General features: G+C 37.3%; 1 protein-coding gene across 3 annotated transcripts in view; it reads right to left on the bottom strand.

The window, feature by feature from the left end:
• Window positions 1-24,016, bottom strand: part of C8H8orf34 (chromosome 8 C8orf34 homolog) — a 480,957-nt gene that overhangs the window by 180,420 nt on the left and 276,521 nt on the right. For all 3 annotated transcript variants that reach the window (XM_008000806.3, XM_008000808.3, XM_038000419.2), the window contains exon 8: window positions 5,302-5,437. In XM_008000806.3, the coding sequence (XP_007998997.2) occupies window positions 5,302-5,437 (136 nt within the window). The remainder of the gene's footprint in view (window positions 1-5,301; window positions 5,438-24,016) is intronic.

Here is a 24,016-nt window from a genome sequence, read left to right as displayed (position 1 = left end):
GGAAAATAAATATCTGAGGAGTGGACTCCACTTTTTACATTAACTTGGTCATTGGTGGGCTCTTTGCACAAACCCTCAACATCACTTGGGTCTTATTGATTCTATATCAAGATGGTTGATAATATCTTAGCATTAGAGTATTATTTCAATTACACAACACACCCATTAAGCTCACTTATTACAGTTCTATGAGAAAATGATTTCTTGACCTTGAAACTCAAAGAAACAACAAAAACAACAAAAAACAAACAAAAACATTGCCACTTTACACTGTTTCATTGAACACAGAAATCCTGAAAGATGGACCAGAGATTTCTCCCTTGGCCAGTCAGAAGTCTTAGGCAGAGAGAAAACACTCAATGTCAGGAAAATGAGTCTCTTTTTTCCTCAATATCTTAGCATTTTAACATGAGTTTCTCAAAAAGATGAGAAAAAAGACTCAAAGCATTTTAAACTGCTCAAGTATTTACACAGTAATTATGCCAGCATGAGAGAAAAAGAGAAAACTGAGTTTTTTCTAGTTACCATATCCAGCCTTCCCAGTTGCCCTTGGAAATGATCTCCAAGGCTATATGAACTCCCTTTCACAGCTAAAGAACCAGATTTTAAGAGCTTTCCCTAAAATAACATACCAGGTAATTTAGAGTGTGGATGTCAGATCCCTTTGGTCACACTCCAAAGCAGATTGTCTTTCTATTCTACCTTTGTGTAAACTCTTGAAAGGTGTCGGTAAGTAAAGTGATATAATTTAACATTCGTTATCCTAAATTTTCTTACTCATCTGCACCACACTATCTCCAATCCTGCAATATTTGGAATTAAATCCTGATTCCAAGGTTAAAATCCAGTGTCTGGTTTTGCTCTATGAATTCTGCCTTCTCCTCTCATCTGTCTCTTCCCCACAAAATACAGATGCCCAGAAAGAAAGCAATGGGGATGACTGCAGTTCCCTAAATGAAGCCGTCATTTTTCTACATGTTGGTCTGATCTACAGCACTGAATTTCTGACTGGCTCACTCTCTCTGGATTCTGAGGGATTCCCTGGCTCTAAAGACTGCAGGCTGCTTGCCTTAAACTCGTGCCCATAACCTGACACTCTGAGACATCGGAATGCTGTCTGTATCTTCTTGGCACTGGATCCTTCTCCCACTGGCCTGGCCGGGCTCTTTCACCTGCATTCTTCCAGGCCTGATTCATTGCTTCCCCTTGAAGTTCTAGCTGAAGGAGATTAGAACATGCAACCCTAAAATATGCTGTTTTGGTATACTGATTACTTTGAGCTGAAGGCACTTAGAAAACAGCAAATGCAACAAGAGGCTTTCTTTGAACTTTCCTCATCTGCCTAAAGACAGATTCTCCAAAAGGAACTTCATCATTACCATCAGTCACCTCCCTGGGAGTTTCATTAACCAAGGAAGATGAACTTTTATCACAGGAGAGGGAGGCTAGGAATTGACACCATGCCCAGGTAAACTTTCTCACAAACTATCACTGATTATCCCAAAGACTCATTCTTCTTTCCCCAAAATCATTCTGTCTCCCCTAAGTTGCCTACATTCCCCTTACCCTCTCCCCTATGAAGAGGGTATCTAAGCTCCTGAATCTCACTAGGTTTTTGGATATTCACTTTTCTTTCCTGTGATGCTGCTTAGTTCATAATAAATTTGTAGACCTTTTCTCCTGTTAACCTGCCTGTTGTGTGTTTATTTCATAGATTCACTTATCAAATGCTTAGAAGGAAAAGGGAGAGTCTTTACCCCTTTGCACGGTGTTTCTACAGTTCAGAGGTTACAAACAAAGGCCTCCAGACTTTAGACAGATAGTGTAAATGAATGAAGCTAAGCTGACCAACCAAAGTGCACTGGAGCATGACTGCTGGCCTCAGGGTCTAGAGAAGGAGGAAGCTACTACTGTGATATCTCTCCAGAATATAGACCCAGTGTTATCAGCTGCACTGATTTTTAAGAGAAGGTAGATATCCTGATTTTTTTTTTATGTGAGATTGGTAACTAATTGGTATGGTCTAAATGTTTGTGCCCACTCCCAAATTCATATGTTGAAACATAACCCCCCTGTGTGGTAGTATAAGGAGGTGGGGACTTTGGGAGGTGAATAGGTCACAAGGATGGAACCTTTGTGAATGGGATTAGTGCCCTTATAATAAAGACCCCAGAAAGCTAGCTCAACCTCCCACCATGCGAGGACACCATGAGAAGACAGCCATCTAAGAGGAAGCAGGCCCTCCCCAGACACCGAATCAGCCAGCACCTTGATCTTGGACTTCTCAGTCTCCTGAACTGAGAGACATAAATACTTGTCATTTATAAGACAGTTTATGGTATTTCTGTATGGTATTTTATAGCATCCCAAATAGACTAAGACACTAATCAAGTGGTATTTCAAAGTACTATGTGGACACACAATGCAACCAGACATTCCCCACCGTGATTCAGCTTATGACTTCTGCCTCTGATAATTGCTCAGCCCTGCTTAGAAAGTATAATTCTCACCATTTTAAATACCTTACTTGCAAAAAGAGAGGTGGGACAATGACATGGATTGGTGTTGGAGAATTAATGGTGGAAAGCTTTGATAATCACATCAACGCATGACAAAAGTAATCTACCCAAAGTAGCACTGGGAGATAGTTCCCCATGTGTCTCTCATGTTTAAAGACACTAATAGCCTTTCTTTTTCAGATCATCTGTTCAAGAATATTTGTATAGCATGGGGATCCCCAACCCCCAGGCCATGAACTGGTACTGGTCTGTGGTCTGTTAGGAACCTCCTGGCAAAGCAGGAGGTTAGCGGCAGGCAAGGGAGCATTACCACCTGAGCTCTGCCTCCTGGCAGATCAGCCATAAATTCTCACAGGAGCATGAACCCTATTGTGAACCATGCATGAAGGGATCTAGGTTGCATGCTCCATATGAGAACCTAATGCCTGATGATCTGAAGTGGAACAGTTCTATCTCAAAATCCACCCTATCAACCATCCATGGAAAAACTATCTTCCATGAAATCAGTCCCTGGTGCCAAAATGGTTGAGGACTGCTGATCTAGCACACAGCCTTGGAGGATACAGATGGAGGCCCTCCCCAGAGCAACACATAGGAGTGCTAACAGTCTCTTACAGAATAGTCACATTTTCTAAGTTTAGTTTCCTCTTACATAATATAATCTTTTGCACTATTTGTGTTACTCTGAGAATTCTGGCTCAGGAAACCAGTGAAGGTGCTAATACCCTGGTTATTGTTATTGCTATAAGTAGTAAAGTCCTTGGTCTCTGACCCAGGTGTTTCATGAGTTTTCCTGGTATTACATAATATAATATGTAAATATATATTATAAATATAAAGCTCCAAATGCAATAAAATCTCAGATTCTCTATAGTTCTTGACAACTGATATTTGTTTCTCCTTCTTTAAATTCTAGCTATAGTAGCTGCTCTAAAATGAATAGTCTAGAATCTTCTTCCATACTGTTTACCACATTTATCTGAATCAATATATTTCTCCTTTGCTTTTGAAAGTAAAACAATGCCTTATTCTCCATCAAAAGAGTCATGAACTTTCATCATTTCAAACAACCAAATCACTTTCTCTCATTGTTTTTATCTATTTGAGGCCTCCATCTTCACCTTCAGACAATAGCTTGATGCTTACCAATAAAGCAGAATGACTAGTAGGTAGACTGTCAACCTATATTGCCTAAGTTTCAAACTGTGTTTTTCTACCTATTGGTTGTATTACTCTGGACAAGTTATTCAATCAATACATGCCTCAGTTTTCTTATCTATAAAATGGGTATAGTAATAGTAATTAACTCTGAGAATTATCTGCAAATTAAATCAGTTTACACATTTAATGTCTTTAGAATAGTATGTGGTTTATAGCAAGAATGTAGTACATGCCACCAACTATTATTCCATTGAATGTTTGTTGAAAAATTCTGTTCTGACTTTAAATGCAGGTTGTTTATGATTTACAGTTTATCATTGGCAAGCTGAATGATAATTTAGGGCTACAAATGTGCTTGGTCCTTTTGCAGTTCAAATCCTCAATATATTAGAAAAACATTTTTTATAAACTTTCTGTTTTGAAAAAACAAACACCTCATATCCCAGTCTGCTACAAACGACATGAACCAAGCATCAACCCCTCTCCAGTCATAATGTAAATGTACAACTATACTACAAAGTTTATAACAAAATGTCATATAACTCATCCACCAATGACTGTGTTCACTCAGGATGCTTAAATATCATCACATAAATATTAGAAGTTCTCTTCACAGCCCTACGAAAAAAAGTCAACCACCAAATATTACTTGTCTGAAGCAATGTTTCCATTGCTGTTTTCATTATGCTATGCCATTTCTCTCAATGGCCTCAAATAACATCCCTGATTTTCTAAGAGCTGTCCTTTCTATTTTTCTAAGCCTGTGAAAATTAAAAAAACTTCCAAAGGGGTAAAGCAAAAGAGAAAAAGCTACAAAAATCTGGTTTGATTTTCCTACACTTTCCTCCCTCCCTATATCCAAGCAGTTAATCTCCTCTCAAACGGTACAATAGAGCAGCTAGACATAAAGAAAGGGAGATAAATTTGGCCAGCCAGTACATTGTTCTTGCTAATCTGGACCATTTACATAAGGGTTAGAAGGCTTGTTTTATCATTTAAACAGGCTTAAAAGCCTCTTTGCAAATGAGATTTAGTTCCTACAAAAGAATGAATTCTAGCTATTTGGTGAGTTTCTGCTAGACCAGCACTGGGAGCTGACTTGGCAGTAACTACAAGCTACTTCTTTGGCCACATACAGTATATGCAAAGATTGCTTCCAGCTGCCAAAACTGAAAAGCGTCAAGCTGATTAAATTCTTTCCAGGAGGTGAACAGGATGAGGGGCAGGTTAAGAGGTCAATAATATCAGATCTTAAACTGTACCTGGCCAAACTCTTCCTCTATGCAGGTGCTTTAAAAGTGGCTTTGAATGTTCAGAGCCCTTAAATTTTCTTTGAAAGAGAACAGAATGGCGGACAGAGAATGAAATTCAGAGACAGAAGACATAAAATAGTCTCAAGCTGTGAAGTGAAGACAATCTAAACTCTTTGATTCATTGTTGGTGTGAGTGGCATTGGGCACAGGATAAACTGCATAACTAACTCCCTTGCCAATATTAGCACAAAAGATCACTGGAATGAAAAGATGTTCTTAACACAGAAGAGTACAATCTTTGCATGAAAATCTTAGATTTTAAAAATCAAGATCATATTTATATATACTATACCTATTATGTCTTTTACCTGGCACACCTTGAACAGATGTTCAGTGTGACCTTGGCCTGAGGCTCAGCCGGGTAAGTAGGACGGCCTTGGTTAAATTTGTTCCCAGAAGGTACCAGGGTTGTTACTCCCTCCATTCTTAAATCATTAAGATCCTCTGTAACAACACAAACAATTACAGAGAAAAAAAATTAACTCTAGCGGAATTAAGGAGAAAAATTCATGTTTTCAAGTATCTGCCATTAGTTTGTTAAGCAAAACAATATATATCCCCTTTTGCAAAAATCTAACTACATATATCAATTATTTTTCAAATTATTTCTAGACGTAGTTGGAGACAAATTATATGTGAAGATTTACAAGAGACAAAACGGTGAGAGACTGCATATTTGGAGAGTGGGCAGAGCACTTATGACCACAGACAACTGACACACAACCTCTGCCATACCCACTGGGGAAGCCAAACTATAACCTCTGCAGCAATCAGCCCCAAATGGTCAGGACTTGGTCAATGACTGCCAGCTCTCCTATTTTTTTCCTTTGTTCTCAACTCAGAACCAACCACACAAAACCAAATATGTTTCAAAACCAATTGCATAAATCCTCTGCTTCTAATTAGTCTGCCTCCAGCTTTCCCATCAACAACCTCCAATCAAAATATAACTGACATCTTCCCCTTTTTCACTCTCAATGTTTGCTTTCTACCTTCACCTGGGGAGGACAACAGTAAACCTGAATAGTCATGCCCCAAAGGTTTACTGAAGTCCACTTCTATTTTTCCCAGGTCCTCAATCAAAAATGAAAAGACCTAAATTTTCTCTTGAGATTCAGCTATGTTACAATATGTTTATGATCTCCTACTTCATTCAGAGAACAAGGAAGCTTGTAAAAAGGATTCCAATTACTTACTCTCAGCTTTAGCACTAAAGATATATAAAGTTTCAAAAGATAAATCATAATTTTTACAAAAATCTAATTCATTATTGAAGGCATAATGTATGTGAGGAGGAAAATCACTGTCTTCTGATGACTAAAGATCATAAAAACATCCTAGATCCCTCAAAAAACAATCAGGAGGATTGCATGTTTTAATCGGATATTACAAACGAGGGTCAAATAAATTGTTCCTGAGATGGTGACAACTCAGTCTAAATCAAGAACGGGCCTTCTGGAATCTGAGGAAGGCTTGTCAACAGATTTCTTCCATAGGCATCCCAAGTGAAAGCCTTGTTGTCTACTTGTGCAAAACACTTAGGGTTTTAATTCAACTTCATAAGAATCATCAAAAACTTACCACTTTGACCTGGTTACCAAGGCTTAGTCCTCTTGTTTAAGAGCCTAGGTGCCAATTCAAAACCTTGTGCTTCTGCAGAGCTAATTACAGACTCTCCTCTTGATCTCATGGTTCCTCATGCAATATAGACATTACTACTGCTTCTGAACACACAACACTTTTCAACCAGCATTAAACACTCATGAGAGATTGTTACTCTCTCCCTCTCACATTACTGTTCACCACTAGAACACCCTATTTTTGCTACTCTCCTGCCCCTACCAGAAGAAGTGAACCCGTGATTTTCTTACCTCAGGAAACTTTCTGCACTTCAGTATTTTTAAGAACTGCCATTGAAAACCCTGACCAAATATTATTTGTTGCTGGATCATATTTCAAAACTTGAAACTAGAGGTTATCAAGCAGAGTATGCTATCACTAATTTATGTGTCTGTGAGATATGGTCCTCTATTGGAGGTAAAATTAGTCCAGATGGCAGAAATATTATAGGTACTTGAATTTGTTAACTGGACAAAGACCTCAGAGTAATATATATGCAGGCACAATTTTTAAAAAAATACACAACTTTGGGGTGCTCTGGAAACAAAGGGTTTTCTAACTCTGCTAGAACCTCCATCAAACAGAGAAGATGTTTAAAACACTTTTAGATACACTCCTGTTCCATACAGATGTAGTTATTACAAAGATCCAAGCTAATGAAAATATAAACAATACAGAAGCTAAAAGAAATGTTTTAACAGATTATTTTGCTAAAGAGGCAGCCTTAATCAAGGTTATGAACCTATCTAAAATTTTAGAGAATAAATCTCTGGAGTAATTATAAGACACCATTATAAAATACCAACATTTAGCCCCTGATTCTAAAAAAAAAAACAAAACAAAACAAAAATAAACAAACAACAAAAAAAGTTCTAGCTTTGCTCAGATAATCTGTGGCATTTTTGGTGGAACCAGATGGTTTCAAATGAATACTAGTTAAATTCCTCCATGAAATGACTCATCATGGTACAGATAAACTGGTAACAATCTTAAATCTTCAGAGTAGACAGCTGACTCAAGACCTTCAGAGGGAGATAATGACCTCAGAGAGTAGACAGCTTCTCCCCACAATATGGGATCAAGATCTCTGGTGTAATTGCCATTTTGTTTTTTATCTACTTAATTACAATCATTCTTCTCATTTTCTAAAGACCCCTGATAGTCACCCACCCACTATGACTCTTTTTCTCCTTCATTTTATTCTTATTAAAATTTCCTATCAGAGCATAATCATTTTCTAACACTAATCTTGGATTATCCTAAATAGTAACCTTCAAATTCATTGATTGCTGGATATGCTATCCCTCACGAAACTACCATAATCAAAAACCCTTGGAAAATTTCAGTCTCATCAAATGAGCCCACAGGGAATTAAATCCAATGGCATTTCCACTTGAACTTACATGGATAAATCAACCTGTGATTTTGCTAGTGTCCCTTTCACACACACACACACACACACACACAAATCCTATTATTATAATCGATTAGTTAGAATCTATGTAATTATAAATTTGAATTCAACAACCTTCATAGGAAGATGAACCAATTATTTGTCACTTGAAAGAGACTAATAGAGATTCACATGTGTAACCCAACTAATGAACAGCTTTGATCCCAACCTCAGGTCATGAATAATTTCTTTTTTCTGGATCCTTGTGTGTTCCTACCAGATACTAATTTCCTTGCATCTAGATAGCTAGTCCTGCTTGCTTTACGCACACATACGTCATGCACTATAAAAATAACATTACAAATCTTACCAGTACACAGACACCCTAATTCTATAGATCATCAAGCCTGGAAATTTTAACTCTGATGCAAGCTCCTAAATGAGGCTATCCTTTAGTATTCAGGCACTTTACTTGGAGGAGTTACTGATTCATTGTTTATACAAACAACCAAAGCAGTTTCCAGCAATAGGAACCGCAAACAGAAGACTGCAAGACATGTATCACTAATGGTGGCAGAAACTATAAGTGATACTACCTCTACCCTAGATGGAATACAGATCCATCTCAACTGTTGGCAAGATAGTTGAACAATCGAATTCTTCTGGATTTTTTTTTTCACTAGTCATGGTGGTATCTATACCACTGCTGATACTTCTTGCTATACTTGGATCAGTGAAACAGGTATGGTAGAAAAGTCTACATGTCAGCTTGACAAAAGACTACTTGGTTCTCTAATTTTGGTCCTCATGACCTGTGAGATTTGTTCTTCTAGACTGGGTTGGACAATTCAAGTTCTTGGTTCTGAAGAACCAAGTCAGTCACCCCATTGGCTCTGAAGAACCAGGTCAATATTAAATTGACTTAAATTGTTTTTGTTTTTATCGTAGTGTCCATGATGCTGGTACACTGAATTCCATATAGAGTCTTAAATGCTTGTATGTGGCCACTCTCTCATCAAATGATCACAATGATGAGGCAACAAAAAAGATTAAGAAGATCTCGTGATACAATTGACTAAGGATACAAGTGAACAATCATCAAGCAGTGAAGCTCTGGATCCCTCACCTTACCTTTTAACCAACATCCTTTTGCCAAAAAAAGAGAGTGACCAAAGGAGGGGAGATTAAATATACATGCAGATAATAGGTGGATCTTCTATTTTTATTTATTTATGTATTTTTATTTAGAGAGAGTCTTGCTCTGTCACCCAGGTAAGAGTGCAGTGGTGCGATCTCGGCTCACTGCAACCTCCTCCTCCCAGGTTCAAGCAATTCTCCTGCCTCAGCCTCCTGAGTAGCTGGGATTACAAGCACATACCACCATGCCTGCATAATTTTTCTATTTTTTTTTTAGTAGAGGCAGGGTTTCACTGTGTTAGCTGGGATGGTCTTGATCTCCTGACCTTGTGATCTGCCCCCCTCGGCCTCCCAAAGTGCTGGGATTACAGGTGTGAGCCACTGCGCTGGGCCAGATCATATGCAGCATTAGAACGCTGACCCACAACCTCAGCAGCCGTTGGCTCAAAACATTCAGGACTTCATAAATAAAGATCAGTTTCCCTCGTTTCACCCCTATTTCCAACTCAGAACCAACTGAAGAAAGCTAAATGCGCTCGCAAAACCAATTGCATAAGATAGTCTGTTTCTAGTTAGCCCTTCTTCAGTCTTCCAATCAGAACATATTCAAAGCCTTCCCTTTAAAAATTATTATTATGAAGTTTTCCTACTCCCCTGTATGCCTTTGGGTCTCTGGTAAATGCAAGTGATAGTGGCTGACTCCCATGCTATAACCAGCGCTGAATAAATAGATAAATATTCTCTGCTTGTTTTCATTTGTGTAGTCTTCATTTATTTCCACAATGGCAACCTTCAAATATCTAAAGGTTTGTCATAGAGAAGAAATATTAGAGTTCCCCCTGTGCCTGCAGAGAAGAAATGTGTATAAGAGGAGAGTGTGTTTCTCATCAATATAACAACATTTTAACATTTATAGTTGCTCAAAGGCATACTGTACAGTGCTGTGTAGGAGATGTGATCACCCCATTCTTGGAAACGTTAAAAGCAGAGGCCGAATAATTGTTGATAGTGGGCAAATTAGAGTTTTGCAGAAGCATTGTGCTAAATGGTTTAATTCAAATCTAAGCTTCCCATACATTCTCATCATACTTCTATGATTTAGGATACATCAGTTAAAAAGAAGACATTGATTATGTAAAAGAAGAGTGTTTGTTTAAATGAAGCAATCACCTTTTGGGGGCCATTTTGTTATGAATTAGAACTAAAAGTTGCTTTCTCGATTTTTATCTTGGAGCCACAAAGCACACCACATTGACTTATTAACGTGTTTCATGCTGATATGAAGAAATTATGTGGTTAATTCTGGGCTGGGGAGCCCAGACATGCTGGCCCCTCATTACCTTTAAGGATATGTTCAAAGGCCAAAAGCATCAACTATCTACTTGCTTCTGTACCATTTTTCTACTAATAAGATACAGAATCATGGTATGGAGCTCCATAGCAATTATCTAAGCATTTTTAGATTGTCTGACATATGTAGAGAAGGTAATAAGACATGAATTTATGACTGCATTTTGATGAACAGTAAAGCTCCCTGCCAGAACTCTCCTTTCATGTGCAAATTTGAGAGTATTTAATGAGACTTTTTGAAGATTTCCTAGCAGCTCCTCACACCCCATCTGGATAGCACCTCTTTTTTCCAGTTCAGAATAACTGTCACAGTGTGGGAGAGCAGAGAACCCTAGAGTCAGAAGCCTTCTGGAATTCATTTGCTGGTTCACTGGAGACTTCAGAGTGCTGTAAGCTGAAACTGCTTCAACAACTGCTATGGTTCTTGTAGTGTCAGATGTGACTGTGGCAATGGCAGTGAAATTGGCTCCTGCAGTCTTAGAAGAGGCCTCACTCTGAAAAATATCCAATCATTTTTTCTTTCTTTACAAATATTCATTATTTTAAAGATGATCAATGAGCTCCTAATAACTACTGAATACTTACCAAGCTCTAAAGGGTGACAGAACCATAAAAAAACTTGGTTTGGTCATGGGAGGATACTAATAATCTATGCTAAATTTACAAAGAACAAAAATAAAATAAAATACAAATCTAGGTCTCACTAGCTCCATTTCCTTAACAACATTATTTAAGGGAGCAGGTGCCTAGGATTAAATAATTAAGGGAAGTAAAACCCCAAAAATGCCTAAACTTAGGAATGTTTGGAAAGATTATGAAAATGGAAAGGGAGAAAAACAAATTAAGTAAGATTCTGTCCAAGGACTTTTTAATACTGCTTAAGTCAAGGGAGGAAATACCAGGAACATATCCTAGACGTAGAAAACTGAGAATCTTTGAATACCAATGGTATTGAAGGAGGTAAAAATATGCCATTCTGGCATGTTGACTATTTTGATTAAAGGCATTTGAAATACAGCAGGTGCAAGAAAATTACTCTGACCTTCATTCTGTTTCTTAAAAACACAAAAAATGAAATTCCTATGTGAAAGATACCCACCTTATACTACAAGAAAAGCAACTTCTTATCATCAAGTACAAAAAAATTGAGATGGAGAGAATTCTGTACAGATCTTTTAAAATATCTCAACCTGTAAGCCTTTCCATATTATTTATTAGATTCTTCACAATTTACTATTCTTTGTTTGATTCAGCATATAAGTGATTGACTCTGTTTTTGGATCTTCATTTCCTTTTGAGAGCTCCCATGCCATGTAAAACTGTATTGGCATTAAATAAATTCACAGGATTTTCTTCTTTTAATTTCTCTTGTGTCAATTTAATTCTCAGGCTCAGCCAAAAACAAAACAAAACAAAAACAAAAACAAACAAACAAAAAAAACCACCTAGAAGAGAAGTAGTAAAGTACTGCCTCTCCTAAAGTATCAGAACCTTTCTGCCTTTTCTTCCTTCTTTTTTCTTTCTTCCTCTCTTTCTTCTACTCTATCTTTCTTCCTTCCTATTTGGGGGCTTCTTTCCTAAGATATTCTCCAAAATATTCTCTACAATATCCAGCCCAGTGCCATAGATATGGGAGATATACCATCTTTGATTGCAAGTAGATAAAAATTTAGTCTGTTAAAAAGAAATTTGGTAAACTAGAAGTTTCTTAGAAGCAATTAGGAATAGTTTCCACAACAAAGAAGTCTGTGATTATTAAGATAACAGTAGTAAAGAAGGATAATATACAAATCAACTGACGGAAATTTTAAAAAATATACTTGCCCTGTTTAGATGCTTTGAAATTGAACTGTCTAGTAAGTGGGAGAAGAATGTTAAGAAGATAGAGAACTATAATATTATGTGATCAACCCCATCCCAGAAGAAAAATAAATGTTTTAACTGTTATATGAAATATATAAGAAAGCAACTGAGGTTGGGGGTAAAATGCCAGCTATTGTCTTTTGGCACTTGCCCCTATGCTTACTAGCTTCCATGCCCCCCTGTATTGGAAGACTAGAAAACTAAGAATTGCATTGCTTATACTCTTTTACTACCTAGTTTGCCACATAAAGTTTAGGATTTGTCAAGCAGCTGCAGTAACTAGATTTAACAGGTAGAAGAGAGGTAGAACCACTCATTTTCCTCTAGCAGCAGCTCCAGTTGGGTGGACTTTGTAGGTACAAGGGCTGTTGGTTGATTATTTTTTTAATCTCTATACTTCTATTAACATTACAAAAGATTTATGAACTCTGAAACAATTTCCTGCAGTTTTCTAACTTCTGGGTAGCAACAGCCAACACCTGCACTGCTGTAACAGAGGTTCTCCTTGAGAGGGCTCTGCCCTGCAGCAGACTTCTGCCTGGACATTCAGGCACCTCCATACTTTCTCTGCAATCTAAGTGGAGGCTCCCAAAGCTGAACTCTTGTCTTTTGCACAGCAGCAGGCTCAACATCACGTGGAAGCTGCAAGACTTGGGGATTGCATCCTCTTAAGCCATGGTCTGAACTGTACCTTGGCCCCTTTTAGCCATGGCTGGAACTAGAGTGGCTGGGACGCAGGGCGCAATGTCCCAAGGCTGAACAGAGGTGCAGGGCCCTGGCCTGACCCACAAAACCATTTTTCCCTACTAGGCTGCCAGACCTGTGATGGGAGGGGCTGCTGTGAAGATCTCTGACATGCCCTGGAGATACTTTCCTTATTGTCTTTGCCATTAACATTGGGCTCCTCATTACTTATGCAAATATCTGCAACCAGTTTGAATTTATTGCCAGAAAATGGGTTTTTATTTTTTACTGCATGGTCAGGCTGCAAATTTTTCAAACTTTTACTCTCTGCTTCCCTTTTAAATGTAAGTTCCAATTTCCGATCTTTTCTTTGTGAATGAATATGGGTGTAAACTTTTACCAAAAGCCAGGTCACCTCTTGAATGCTTTGCTGCCTATAAATTTCTTCTGCCAGATACCCTAAATCATCTTTCTCAACTCCAAAGTTCCACAAATCTCTAGGGCAGGACAAAATGCCACCAGTCTCTTCGCTAAGACATAACAAGAGTGACCTCTGCTCCATTTCCCAAAAAGCTCCTCATCTCAATCTGACACCACCTCAGCCTGGACTTCGTTGTCCATATGACCATCATAATTTTGGTCAAAACTATTCAACAAGTCTCTAGGAAGTTCCAAACTTTCCCACATCTTCCTGTCTTCTGAGCCCTCCAAACTGTTCCAACCTCTGCCCATTATCCAGTTCCAAATTTGCTTCCACATTTTTAGGTATCTTTAGGCAGTAACTCACTCCTGGTACCAATTTTATATATTGGCCCTTTTTCACACTGTATAAAAAACTTCCCGAGACTAGGCAATTTACAAAGGAAAGAGGTCTAATTGACTCACAGCTCCGCATAGCTGAGAAGGTCTCAAGAAACTTACAATCATGGCAGAAGGTGAAGGGGAAGCAAAACACATCTTACATAGTGGCAGGAGAGAGAGAAAGCAAGGAGGGAACTTCCAAACACCTTTAAACCATCAGATCTCAAGAGAACTCCCTCACTCTCAGAAAAGCATGGGGTAAACCACCCCCATGATTTAATCACCTCCCACCAGGTCCTTCCCTCGACACATGGGGATTACAATTCAAGATGAGATATGGGTGGGGACACAGAGCCAAACCATATCAATAGTACTTTCTGAAATGTTATGCAGCTAATATGACTGTAGCCTGAGATGTATAGGGATAGTGGAATGGAATATTAAAACAGAGTTTAGTCTCAGATGATAAAGGGAGATAATCAATAATTATAATAATTATGACATTATTATAATAATCATGTAGGAAGATATCAATTCTGTGTTTCAGAAAGATAACTGGCTAGGCACAGCGGCTTGTGCCTTAATCCCAACACTTTTGGCTGGAGGTCAAGGTAGGAGGATCACTTGAGCCTAGAAGTTTGAGACAAGCCTGGCAACATAGTGGAGCGTTGTCTTTATTTACTTATTTATTTTATTTTTGAGACAGAGTCCTGCTCTGTTGCCCAGGCTGGAGTGCAGTGGCACAATCTTGGCTCACTGCAACCTCCACCTCCCAGGTTCAAGTGATTCTCCTGCATCAGCCTCCTAATTAGCTGGGACTACAGGTGCATACCACCACCATGCCTGGCTAATTTTTGTATTTTTGCTAGAGATGGGGTTTCACTATGTTGGCCTGCCTGGTCTCCAACTCCAGACGTCAAGTAATCTGCCCGCTTCAGCCTCTCAAAGTGCTGGGATTACAGGCATGAGCCACGAACCCTGGCTGGGGCCCTGTCTTTTTAAAAAAAAAAAAAAAATAGCTGGGCATGTTGGGGCATGCCTGTGGTCCCAACTACTCAGGAGGCTGAGGTGGGAGGATCTCTTGAGCCCAACAGGAGGCTGAGTCTGCAGTGGGCTCTGATTGTGCCACTGCACTCCAGCCTGGGAGACAGAGTGAGACTCTGTCTGCAAAAAAAAAAAAAAAAAAAAAAAACCAAAGATAATTGTAGGTATATTTATTAAAAACCAATTAAATAAATAAATAATTTGCTAAATTAATAAAAAATTAATTGTAGGACTTTTTTGGAATATAGTCAATATTATGAATAATATAACCACTATAAAATATTCCTCAATGACATGAATATATTCAACTAAAATATCCAGTGAATGAATTAATAAATATATTACTCACAACTATAAGTGCATTTCTTATTAAGATATTCATACGTAAGACTATACAATTATATATTCAACTAAATATCATGGATATAGTTTATATAGTGAATATATTCAATATACTGTAGAACTATACTGCTGAATTCATGAGTCACTAGCTACATGTTATTATTGAGTGCTCGAAATGCAGCTAGTCTGAATTGAGTTATGCTGGAAGAGTTAAATATACACAGAATTTCAAAGAAATAGTACAAAGAAAATAATGCAAATATCTAATTTATAAGTTTTCTATTGACTACATGTTGAAATGATAATATTATGGATATATCAGTTTAAATGTGCTATTAAAATTAATTTTACCTGTTTATTTTTCCTTTTTTAATGTGAGTACTAGAAAATTTAAAATTACTACATTGTTTCAATTATATTTCAATTTGTAACTCATTATTTTTCTATTGGACAGTGCTATTTTAGAATATATGTCATGAACATATTAATAAAAATTATATTTTAAAATAAACTCTCCTATGTTCTATTGCTTTATACTAAATAAATATTCCTTAAATTGATATAAAGAAGAATATGTTCATTGACTATATTTAAGAATAATATTTATGAGGTAAATGCAATCATATTCATTGATTCTATTCAAAAGAATATTTTAAAATTATTTGCTATACTCTTATCTGGCTCTATTTTCTTCATAAAGCCCTTATCATTACTTCACTTTGTACACACATACACACTTACACAAATATACACGCACTTAAACATAAACACACATTTACATACAGACACATATATACACACACACCTATTACATTTATTTTAAAATATTTTTCTTTTCTGACACCTTAGAATAGAAATTTGATCTTTCTCATTTATTATTATAATCTCAGTTTCTTAGAAGTATGTCTAGCACAGACTAGGCATTCATTGATATTTGTTGACCGTAACATTTTGTATAATTTGGTAATTAATTAATTGATCACCTGATAAACTGATCTTTACATAGGATTGACTTTTGGAATATCAGTTTTTGAAGGAATATATTTGTTGCACTTAACAGCCACTGGAAAAATTTTAAAAACTGTAAAAGGGAGATGTGGCGGGAAGCAGGAACTAGGAGTAAGAAGAGAAAGAAATGTATTGAAACGTAATTTCAGAGGAAGATTCAGTAGGATGCAGTGAACAACTGAATGTGCCATCTGAACAGGTTTCTTTATCTTACCACTTTTAGGGAATACAGGAAGAGATAGTGCTTTTGGTTTCACGCATGCTGAGATAGAGCTATCTTCAAGATATACGTACGGACATCTGGTAGACACTCAGAGGGACAAGTCTGGATCTAGTGAAGGAGTCTGGAATGGAACTATAGACCATCTGACTGAGAAAACCTGGAACAATTATCATCCCAGTAGTTAAAGCTGAGCAGTGACACTTCTTGCCTCTAACTATTTTTACAAGTAAAATGTGTGCATTATATGAATGTTATATTTAAGAACTTACAAAGAAGAGAGTACTACATTTTTTTTTTTCTTTTCGTACTAGGAAGATCAAAGCAGTAATTTGTTTTTAAAGGTACCCTTTAAAAGTGTGTTGTATCTTCTGAGTTACTGGAACACTACTGAGGAAAATAAACTAATTTATGACCAAAGACATGAGTTTTCATCTTTACACAATAGCAAATAACCAAGAATTAATCAAACAAAAAACGTTGTTTTGATTTAATTTAAGGAAATAACAGCTGCCTAGATGAAATAATCCCAGGACGTTCTTTCAAATGTAATCCACGAAATAATTTGCAGCTGCTTGAACTAGACAATGTGGGAGATGAGTGAATTTTCACATCTGTTTCAAGAAACTTTATAACTAAAATTAAAAGCTTTCCAAACATTAGTCCCTTCACAGTGATTCAGTGATGGGTTACACAAGTATTTTATGGCAGTTTTTCCCTACACTGCAATTGGTTTGTTGATTTATATCGATAAAGCTGGTTTGGTCAAAGGTTTTAAGCAGATGTTATATATTCTGAGCGAATCATTAAAAATAAAGCAAATGTTAAGAAAACAGATCAGGACTTAGACAAGTTTAAATAAAACGTGTATGAAAACATTTTTGTTATGTGAGACAGCTATAGTTCCTAAAAAGGGGAAAAGGAAAAAAAGGAGAACGAAACATAATTCACTTTGTTGAGACATATTCTGGTTGAAAGATGAAGGAAAGATGTCTAGGCCATGTTTCTGTTGGTTCTCTATTTTTACCATCATACCTTAAATATGAATTTAGCATTCTTCTTTAGTACCTCAGAATAGTACAACTTCAAGTTCATAAATAATCAAGTTTATAAGTAATAAGAACAAAATACATGTCAGAAATTATAGGTTTTAACTTTTTAGGTTAACCTTAGTTTAAAAACAATTTAAGTTAGAATCGCATTTGGAAAAAGACAGTCTGGTGGAATTTAAGTACTGCGTTGAAATTTTCCATTTTAATAATGTAAGAGTGAATAGAATATTTACTCTTCTTGACCACATGAGATCAATAAAGAAAGTGATTAGACCAATTAAATTAGGGAACATGTTTATATAAATTTAAATTTACATCTATTCCATGTCTTCTCTTGTTAACTGAAAAGTGTAAAAAACTTTCCGAGATTTTCTTTGTTACTTACCAGTTCCTTTTTAATTTATTTGAATGTAACCAACAATAGCCAAACTCAATAGACAAACATAGGATGACCACAAACTTTTGTAAAAATTTGTAGACTAGAATTTGTTTGCTTAGATTGCAAATGAATCACAAGACTTCTGCTAATTGAACCCCTCATTATTTAAATTGTGAAGGCTCTTCCATTAGTCAGAAAAATAAAGACATCTGGGAGTGGTTTTCTTCTTCCAATGTGGAAGAAAATACCAGTTCTAGCAAATTCAAATCCAAACACTCCCCAAAACTGGGTTTCTGCATCAGAGTGCATCTTTATTATTCTTAGTTTTCACACACCACAAATACAAAAGATTATATTGTATACAGTTTGTTTCCTGTAACTTTTGTCACCCTGTGAAGGTTTGACAGACAGAGGTTATAGACTGTGAACAATTCTCTTTCATAAACATCACAGAAATTCCTGGCATGTGAACTCATGTCAGGGGAGGGTTATGCCTGGCCTGGTGTAACTGAAAGCCCAGTAATAGCTTTAATTGAAGAGCAACACATTGTAAGCAACACAAAAATCTAGAGATACTGTCAGAGGAGGAGTTGTTGTCTCAGGGACCAGATTGGAGGGGTACTAGGAGAAGGCCATGGAAAGGAGACCAGCACAGAGGGTAGAAGGGTTCAGGAATACAACTGGAAATCAGAGTGAGGAAAGGCAGGCAGAACGTTCAGAGTGTCAACCTGGAGAAGGCAAGGATGGGACCTAGGTAGTCATGAGGAGAGACTGGTTAACCTAAAAGACTAGGATTATGTAAATTATTGATTATTGTAAGATGATGGGTAAAAATGTGTAATTTTTTTCAAATATAAAAAACACTGCAAAATCTCGCAAAAGCTCACCATTTTAATTACCATTTTAAAGTATATTTATTCAATTCGAATTCTCCCAGGCCACTTCTCTGGATAAAAAACCTTATATATTGAATATTCCTTGAGAGTCAGTCAGTCTTTTTGAAAAGCTTTTCTCATCCCAGCATTTTATTTATGGAATTTTTGCTAGCCCTGTTAGGTACCATTATATTACAGAAAGCATTATTTCAGTCACTATAAATGATACATCAAACATATTTATTCTTTTTCGTTTCTAAACTAGTTGCTGACCCTATTTAATAGAATGTTTATACTCTTACAGCCCCTGTGTTAATAAATAAGATCCTATGTTGAGAACTTCCTACGTGTCCTTCATGAATGTGTTGGCTGCTCATGAGTTTTGGCCATAAACCTAATAACCGAACCTTGTATCATAGTAGGTGATATTTTGATTCTTGATCCAAACCACAAATATTAATTGAGCTCATTTTGATAAGTTCTTCTGCATTGTGTTATATCATATGCTAACTCAAAAAAGCCATTTGGAGAGATAAATGTATTATGTACTAATTGCTATAGTCCCTATTTTAGCAGTTAACTTTTCTGCATCCATACTCTAAATTTGTCATTAGTAAAGTTGACTCTGTCTGAAGTCAGTTTACTTTACATACAACACAAATGCACAAAATTAAATTGACATATTAGTGGATTTCAGTCCAGGATTTATTTTTGGTTTATTTTTTCTTAGATTTCAAATGGAAAAAGATTTGGATAGTGTACATCTTCCAGTCTCACATTCCTTTCTTTCCTTGTATTCTGTCTTTGTATTTGCTTAAGTCCTGAGCTCTGACACTACTCTTCCTTCACGAACCCTTAATTTTGCAGACCTCTTTTGCTTCAATTTTCCTCCATTTGATGTCCTTTCTATTTGACTTCCCTTCCTCTCTGTCATCTCCACGTGGATTTTAAATGTTGCCCTCTTGTGAAAAAATCAAACTAATATTTATAAAAGATATAGCTGAACTTTGTGTTATTAATAGAGATTTTCAGTGCATCATGCAACATTCTTAATGAAGCAAATTTTAACCAACTAATGCTCGTAAAGTAAAAAATATATCATTACACCAGTCACATTTGTCAAAGTTCTAAAACCAATATGGTTAATCTGAAATGACATTAAGTTTCATAGCTATCCTCGTCATCTCCCCTCCAAACTTCCTTTATTTCTGTCTCATGCCCAGCCCTTTGGAAGAAATAAAAAAAGAATCAAATTTGGAGACAAATTCAAAAGAAGACCCTTGCTGGTCATATACTAAAATTCCTGTTGATGTATGTTGGCCGTGGTTGCCAACTCACCCTCCCTTGTGGTGTGCCACAGGGAGGAGCAGGCACATGACATACCTTTCCCATCGCTGAGATGCAAGCCACACACCGCAAGATGTTGCCTCCCTGTCTGACACATTGTAAATCCATTTTCCATTCTGTGCTGCTTTCTTGGAATTCACATGCTGTTCTCATCCCTTACACTTCAAGTCACAAAACATCACCCCAAGTGGAATTTTACAAGACCATTTTCAATTCTGTTTCATTTTCTTGGAGAGTTGCCTCTGTGAGCTCTTCCTTAATAACATCTTATGGAGCATTCTATCACCTCAGAACCTCATCTCACTTCCTACATTAGATACATATTTCGAGTTTCCTAAAAGTGGGTATTTGGTGATGAGAAAAATTAAAAATTAAAAATATAAAAATGTATCAATTAGCTACACAATATATTTCTTTTATCCAGCAGCCCTAGCCTCTTTCTGTACTGGGAGCAGGCCAAGAATGTTACTGTCCTCAGGTCTCTTGTACTTGCTCCCTTCTCAACCCGGGAAGCCTTCACCTAGCTAACCCATACTGTGTTCTCTCCCTACATTTATGTCTGCTCAAAGTTCACCTTCTAAGAAATCTCCTTGACTATTTTATGTAAGAGAGCATCCTCTATCATTCTTTATTCCATACACTTCTTTATCCCCATAGCATTTATTATCTCCTGAAATTACATTATAAATATATTGTTCGTCATCTATTTACTAATAAGTTATCAGGAGGCAGCCTGGGCAATGTAGTACATACCATCTATACAAAAAAAAAAGAAAGAAAGAAAAGAAAGAAATTAGCTGAGCATGGTGGCACATGCCTGTGGTCCCCACTACTTGGGAGGCTGAGGCAGAAGGACCATTTGATTCCCAGAGGTTGAGGCTGCAGTGAGCTGTGATCGTGCCATTGCACTCAGGCTGGGTGACAGAGTGAAACACTGTCTCAAAAAATAATAAATAAATAAATAAATTCCCAGAAGGGCAGGAACTGTCTCATATTCACTGCTGTATCGCAATTTCCTAGAATTGTCCCTGAAACATCAAAACACACTAGTTACAAATTGAATGAATGAGTGAATGATCACAACACCATGATATACATGTCATTATTGTCTCCATTTTATAGATAATACATATTATAGATAAGATCCCTTAGGAAGTTTAAAGGGTTTGCCTAAGACACCCAAGTATTAATTGGAAGAGACAAGAATTGAAGTTTGATTTGTCTAAATTTAGAGCTGACGGTCAGCTTTTATGTACATACAGCTGAAGTGTTATATATGCACCTTCTACAAATGATTTCTCAAACTAGTGTTTATGTTAGTTAACATAATATTATTTGTCTTCTGTCTTTCAATTTATATCGACTTATATCTAGTTAACTCTGTGTGTGAGAAACTACTCTCCAATTTCAATTTCAACTTTTTTTTTTTTTTTTTTTTGAGACGGAGTCTCCTTCTATCGCCCAGGCTGGAGTGCAATGGCACGATCTCTGCTCACTGCAACCTCCGCCTCCTGGATTCAAGTGATTCTCCTGCCTCAGCCTCCCAAGTAGCTGGAATTACAGGCATGCACCACCATGCTCAGCTAATTTTTTGCATTTTTAGTAGAGATCGGGTTTCACCATGTTGACCAGGCTAGTCTCGAACTCCTGACCTCGTGATCTGCCTGCCTCGGCCACCCATAGTGCTGGGATTACAGGCGTGAGCCACTGCGCCCAGCCCAATTTCACATTTTTAGAGGAAAAAATATCATTTGTTGAGTGTCTACTGTGTTTCAATCACTCTCTTAGGTGCTGCAATGGACTGAATATTTCTGTCCCCACCAAAATTCAGAGGTTGAAATCCTAACCCCTGATGTGAAGGTATTAGGAGGTGGAGTCTTTGGAAATAATTAGGTCAAGAGAGTGGAGCACTCATGAATAGGATTAGTGTCCTTATAGGAGGGACCCCAGCGAGTTCTCTCACCTTCTTTCTGCCACCCAAGGATTAAAAAAAAAGACGTGGGTCCACAACCCAGAAGAGGGCCTTCATCAGACCCCAACCATGCTGGCACCCTGATCTCAGACTTCCAGCCTTCACAACTGTAAGAAATAAATTTCTCCTGTTGATAAGCCACCAGGTCCATGGTACTTGGTTCAGCCAAATGGACTAAATGCTTTCAAATGTGACACCTTATTTTCTTCCATAAAACAACATCTAAGGCAGTGATTGTCAACCATGGGTGATTTTTTTCCCTCCCCTTAAAACAAGGCAACACTGGGACATTGTCTGAAGACATTTTTTGTTGTCATAACTGAAGATGGGGTGGGGAGTGCTACTGTGATCTAGTTGACAGAGGCCAGCCCCCTACAACTAAGAATTATCCAGCCTAAAATGTTAACAGTGCTAGGTTGAGAACCACTGCTGTAAGGATTGTCAAATGCCCTATTTACTGCATTATAGGCAGGTCCCATATATGAATAAAATGGGTAGGTATAAGACAATAAAGACTGTAAACTGAGGACTGGGCAACTCTTGAAAGAGTTTAATGTGTGGGCCAAACAACAGTGTAGGCCAAGTTCAGCCTAAGCAATCTGACATTTGGTTAATAGAATTTAGTTTGATCAAGTTACACAGCTAGTACGTGGTACAGTCTGGATTTGAACACTAAGGCAATGTTCTTCTGACCATAACACAATAACCTATTCACATTACATTGCTGATTCACTGTACCTTACACAAAGACTTGCTCCATAAGCGGTGCTCTGCTTTTACCATAACACCAATCTCAGTATTTCATCCTATACTCCATCACAAATGACACCTGTGAACATTTTATAGAAAATTTCATGACACTATGAAAGAGATAGTTAAATTGAACTTTGCATGGCAAAACTTCCCCCAAATCATCTTTAAACATCTTTGCTCTTTCAGCAATTTTTGTTCCCTGTGGCTACTCCATATTTTGCATCTTATCTTTTTTACTTTTTTATTCTCTCAAATTTCCTAACTTTAGTTTCATCTCCAATCCTTTTGAACTACAATTGATCTCACTCTGTTTACACAGCCACTAAATACCATGATTAATAAAACAAAGATGCTATCTTGAGATTTGTCTTTCTTATGAAATATTGTCTGCTGTGCCCATTTACTGCAATGCCTTTGCTATTATGAAAGTCTCAAGCCCATAGCCATATCATCGACCTACCACACTGCTGTGTAAGCAACACAAAAAGCACACATGTTCTGGTCCTTTTCTCACATACAACTTTTATTTTATGTTTCCTTTAAGAGCATCATATGTCAGAAAGAAAACAAGAGGAAGAGGTTAGTAGATATTAATATGCTAAACACACTTGTGTGAGGATGACTTTAAGATAGTCCCATGATCCCCGCTTTCCTCCCTCATTGAAAGTCATCTGGATGTAGTGACTTGCTTCTAACTGAAGAATGCTGTCAAGTTGATTGGACTTCACTTCTGTGATTCAGTTACAAGAGACTGACTTCCATTTTTGCTGGTACACTTTCTCTATTGCTTTCTTGGCTTGCACACTTGCGTGAAACAGGTTGCAATACCGGGGAGGCAACACCACAAAGAACTGAAGGTGGCCTCTGGCCAATGATCAGCTAGGAACTAACACCCACAATTCAACAACACTTAACGAACTGAATTCTGTCAACAACTGTGCGACCTTGGAGACAGATCCTTCCCCAGTTGAGTTTCAAAAGAGATCCCATGAGCCCTGGCTGGCAACTTGATCACAACCGTATGAGACGGCCTGAAGTAGAAGACCTAGTTAAGCTGTGCCTAGAGTCCCGACCCACAGACACTGTGGGATAACAAATGTGTGTTGTTTTAAGCTGCTAAGTATATGGTCATTTGTTACACAGCTAGAGATAATGAATGCAACACTCATGCAATTTTTCTTTT

Source organism: Chlorocebus sabaeus, chromosome 8 (assembly GCF_047675955.1).
Source record: "Chlorocebus sabaeus isolate Y175 chromosome 8, mChlSab1.0.hap1, whole genome shotgun sequence".
In the NCBI taxonomy this organism is placed as follows: Eukaryota; Metazoa; Chordata; class Mammalia; order Primates; family Cercopithecidae; genus Chlorocebus; species Chlorocebus sabaeus.
Note: the sequence above shows the minus strand (reverse complement) of the source record. Positions and strands in the feature narration are given on the sequence as shown.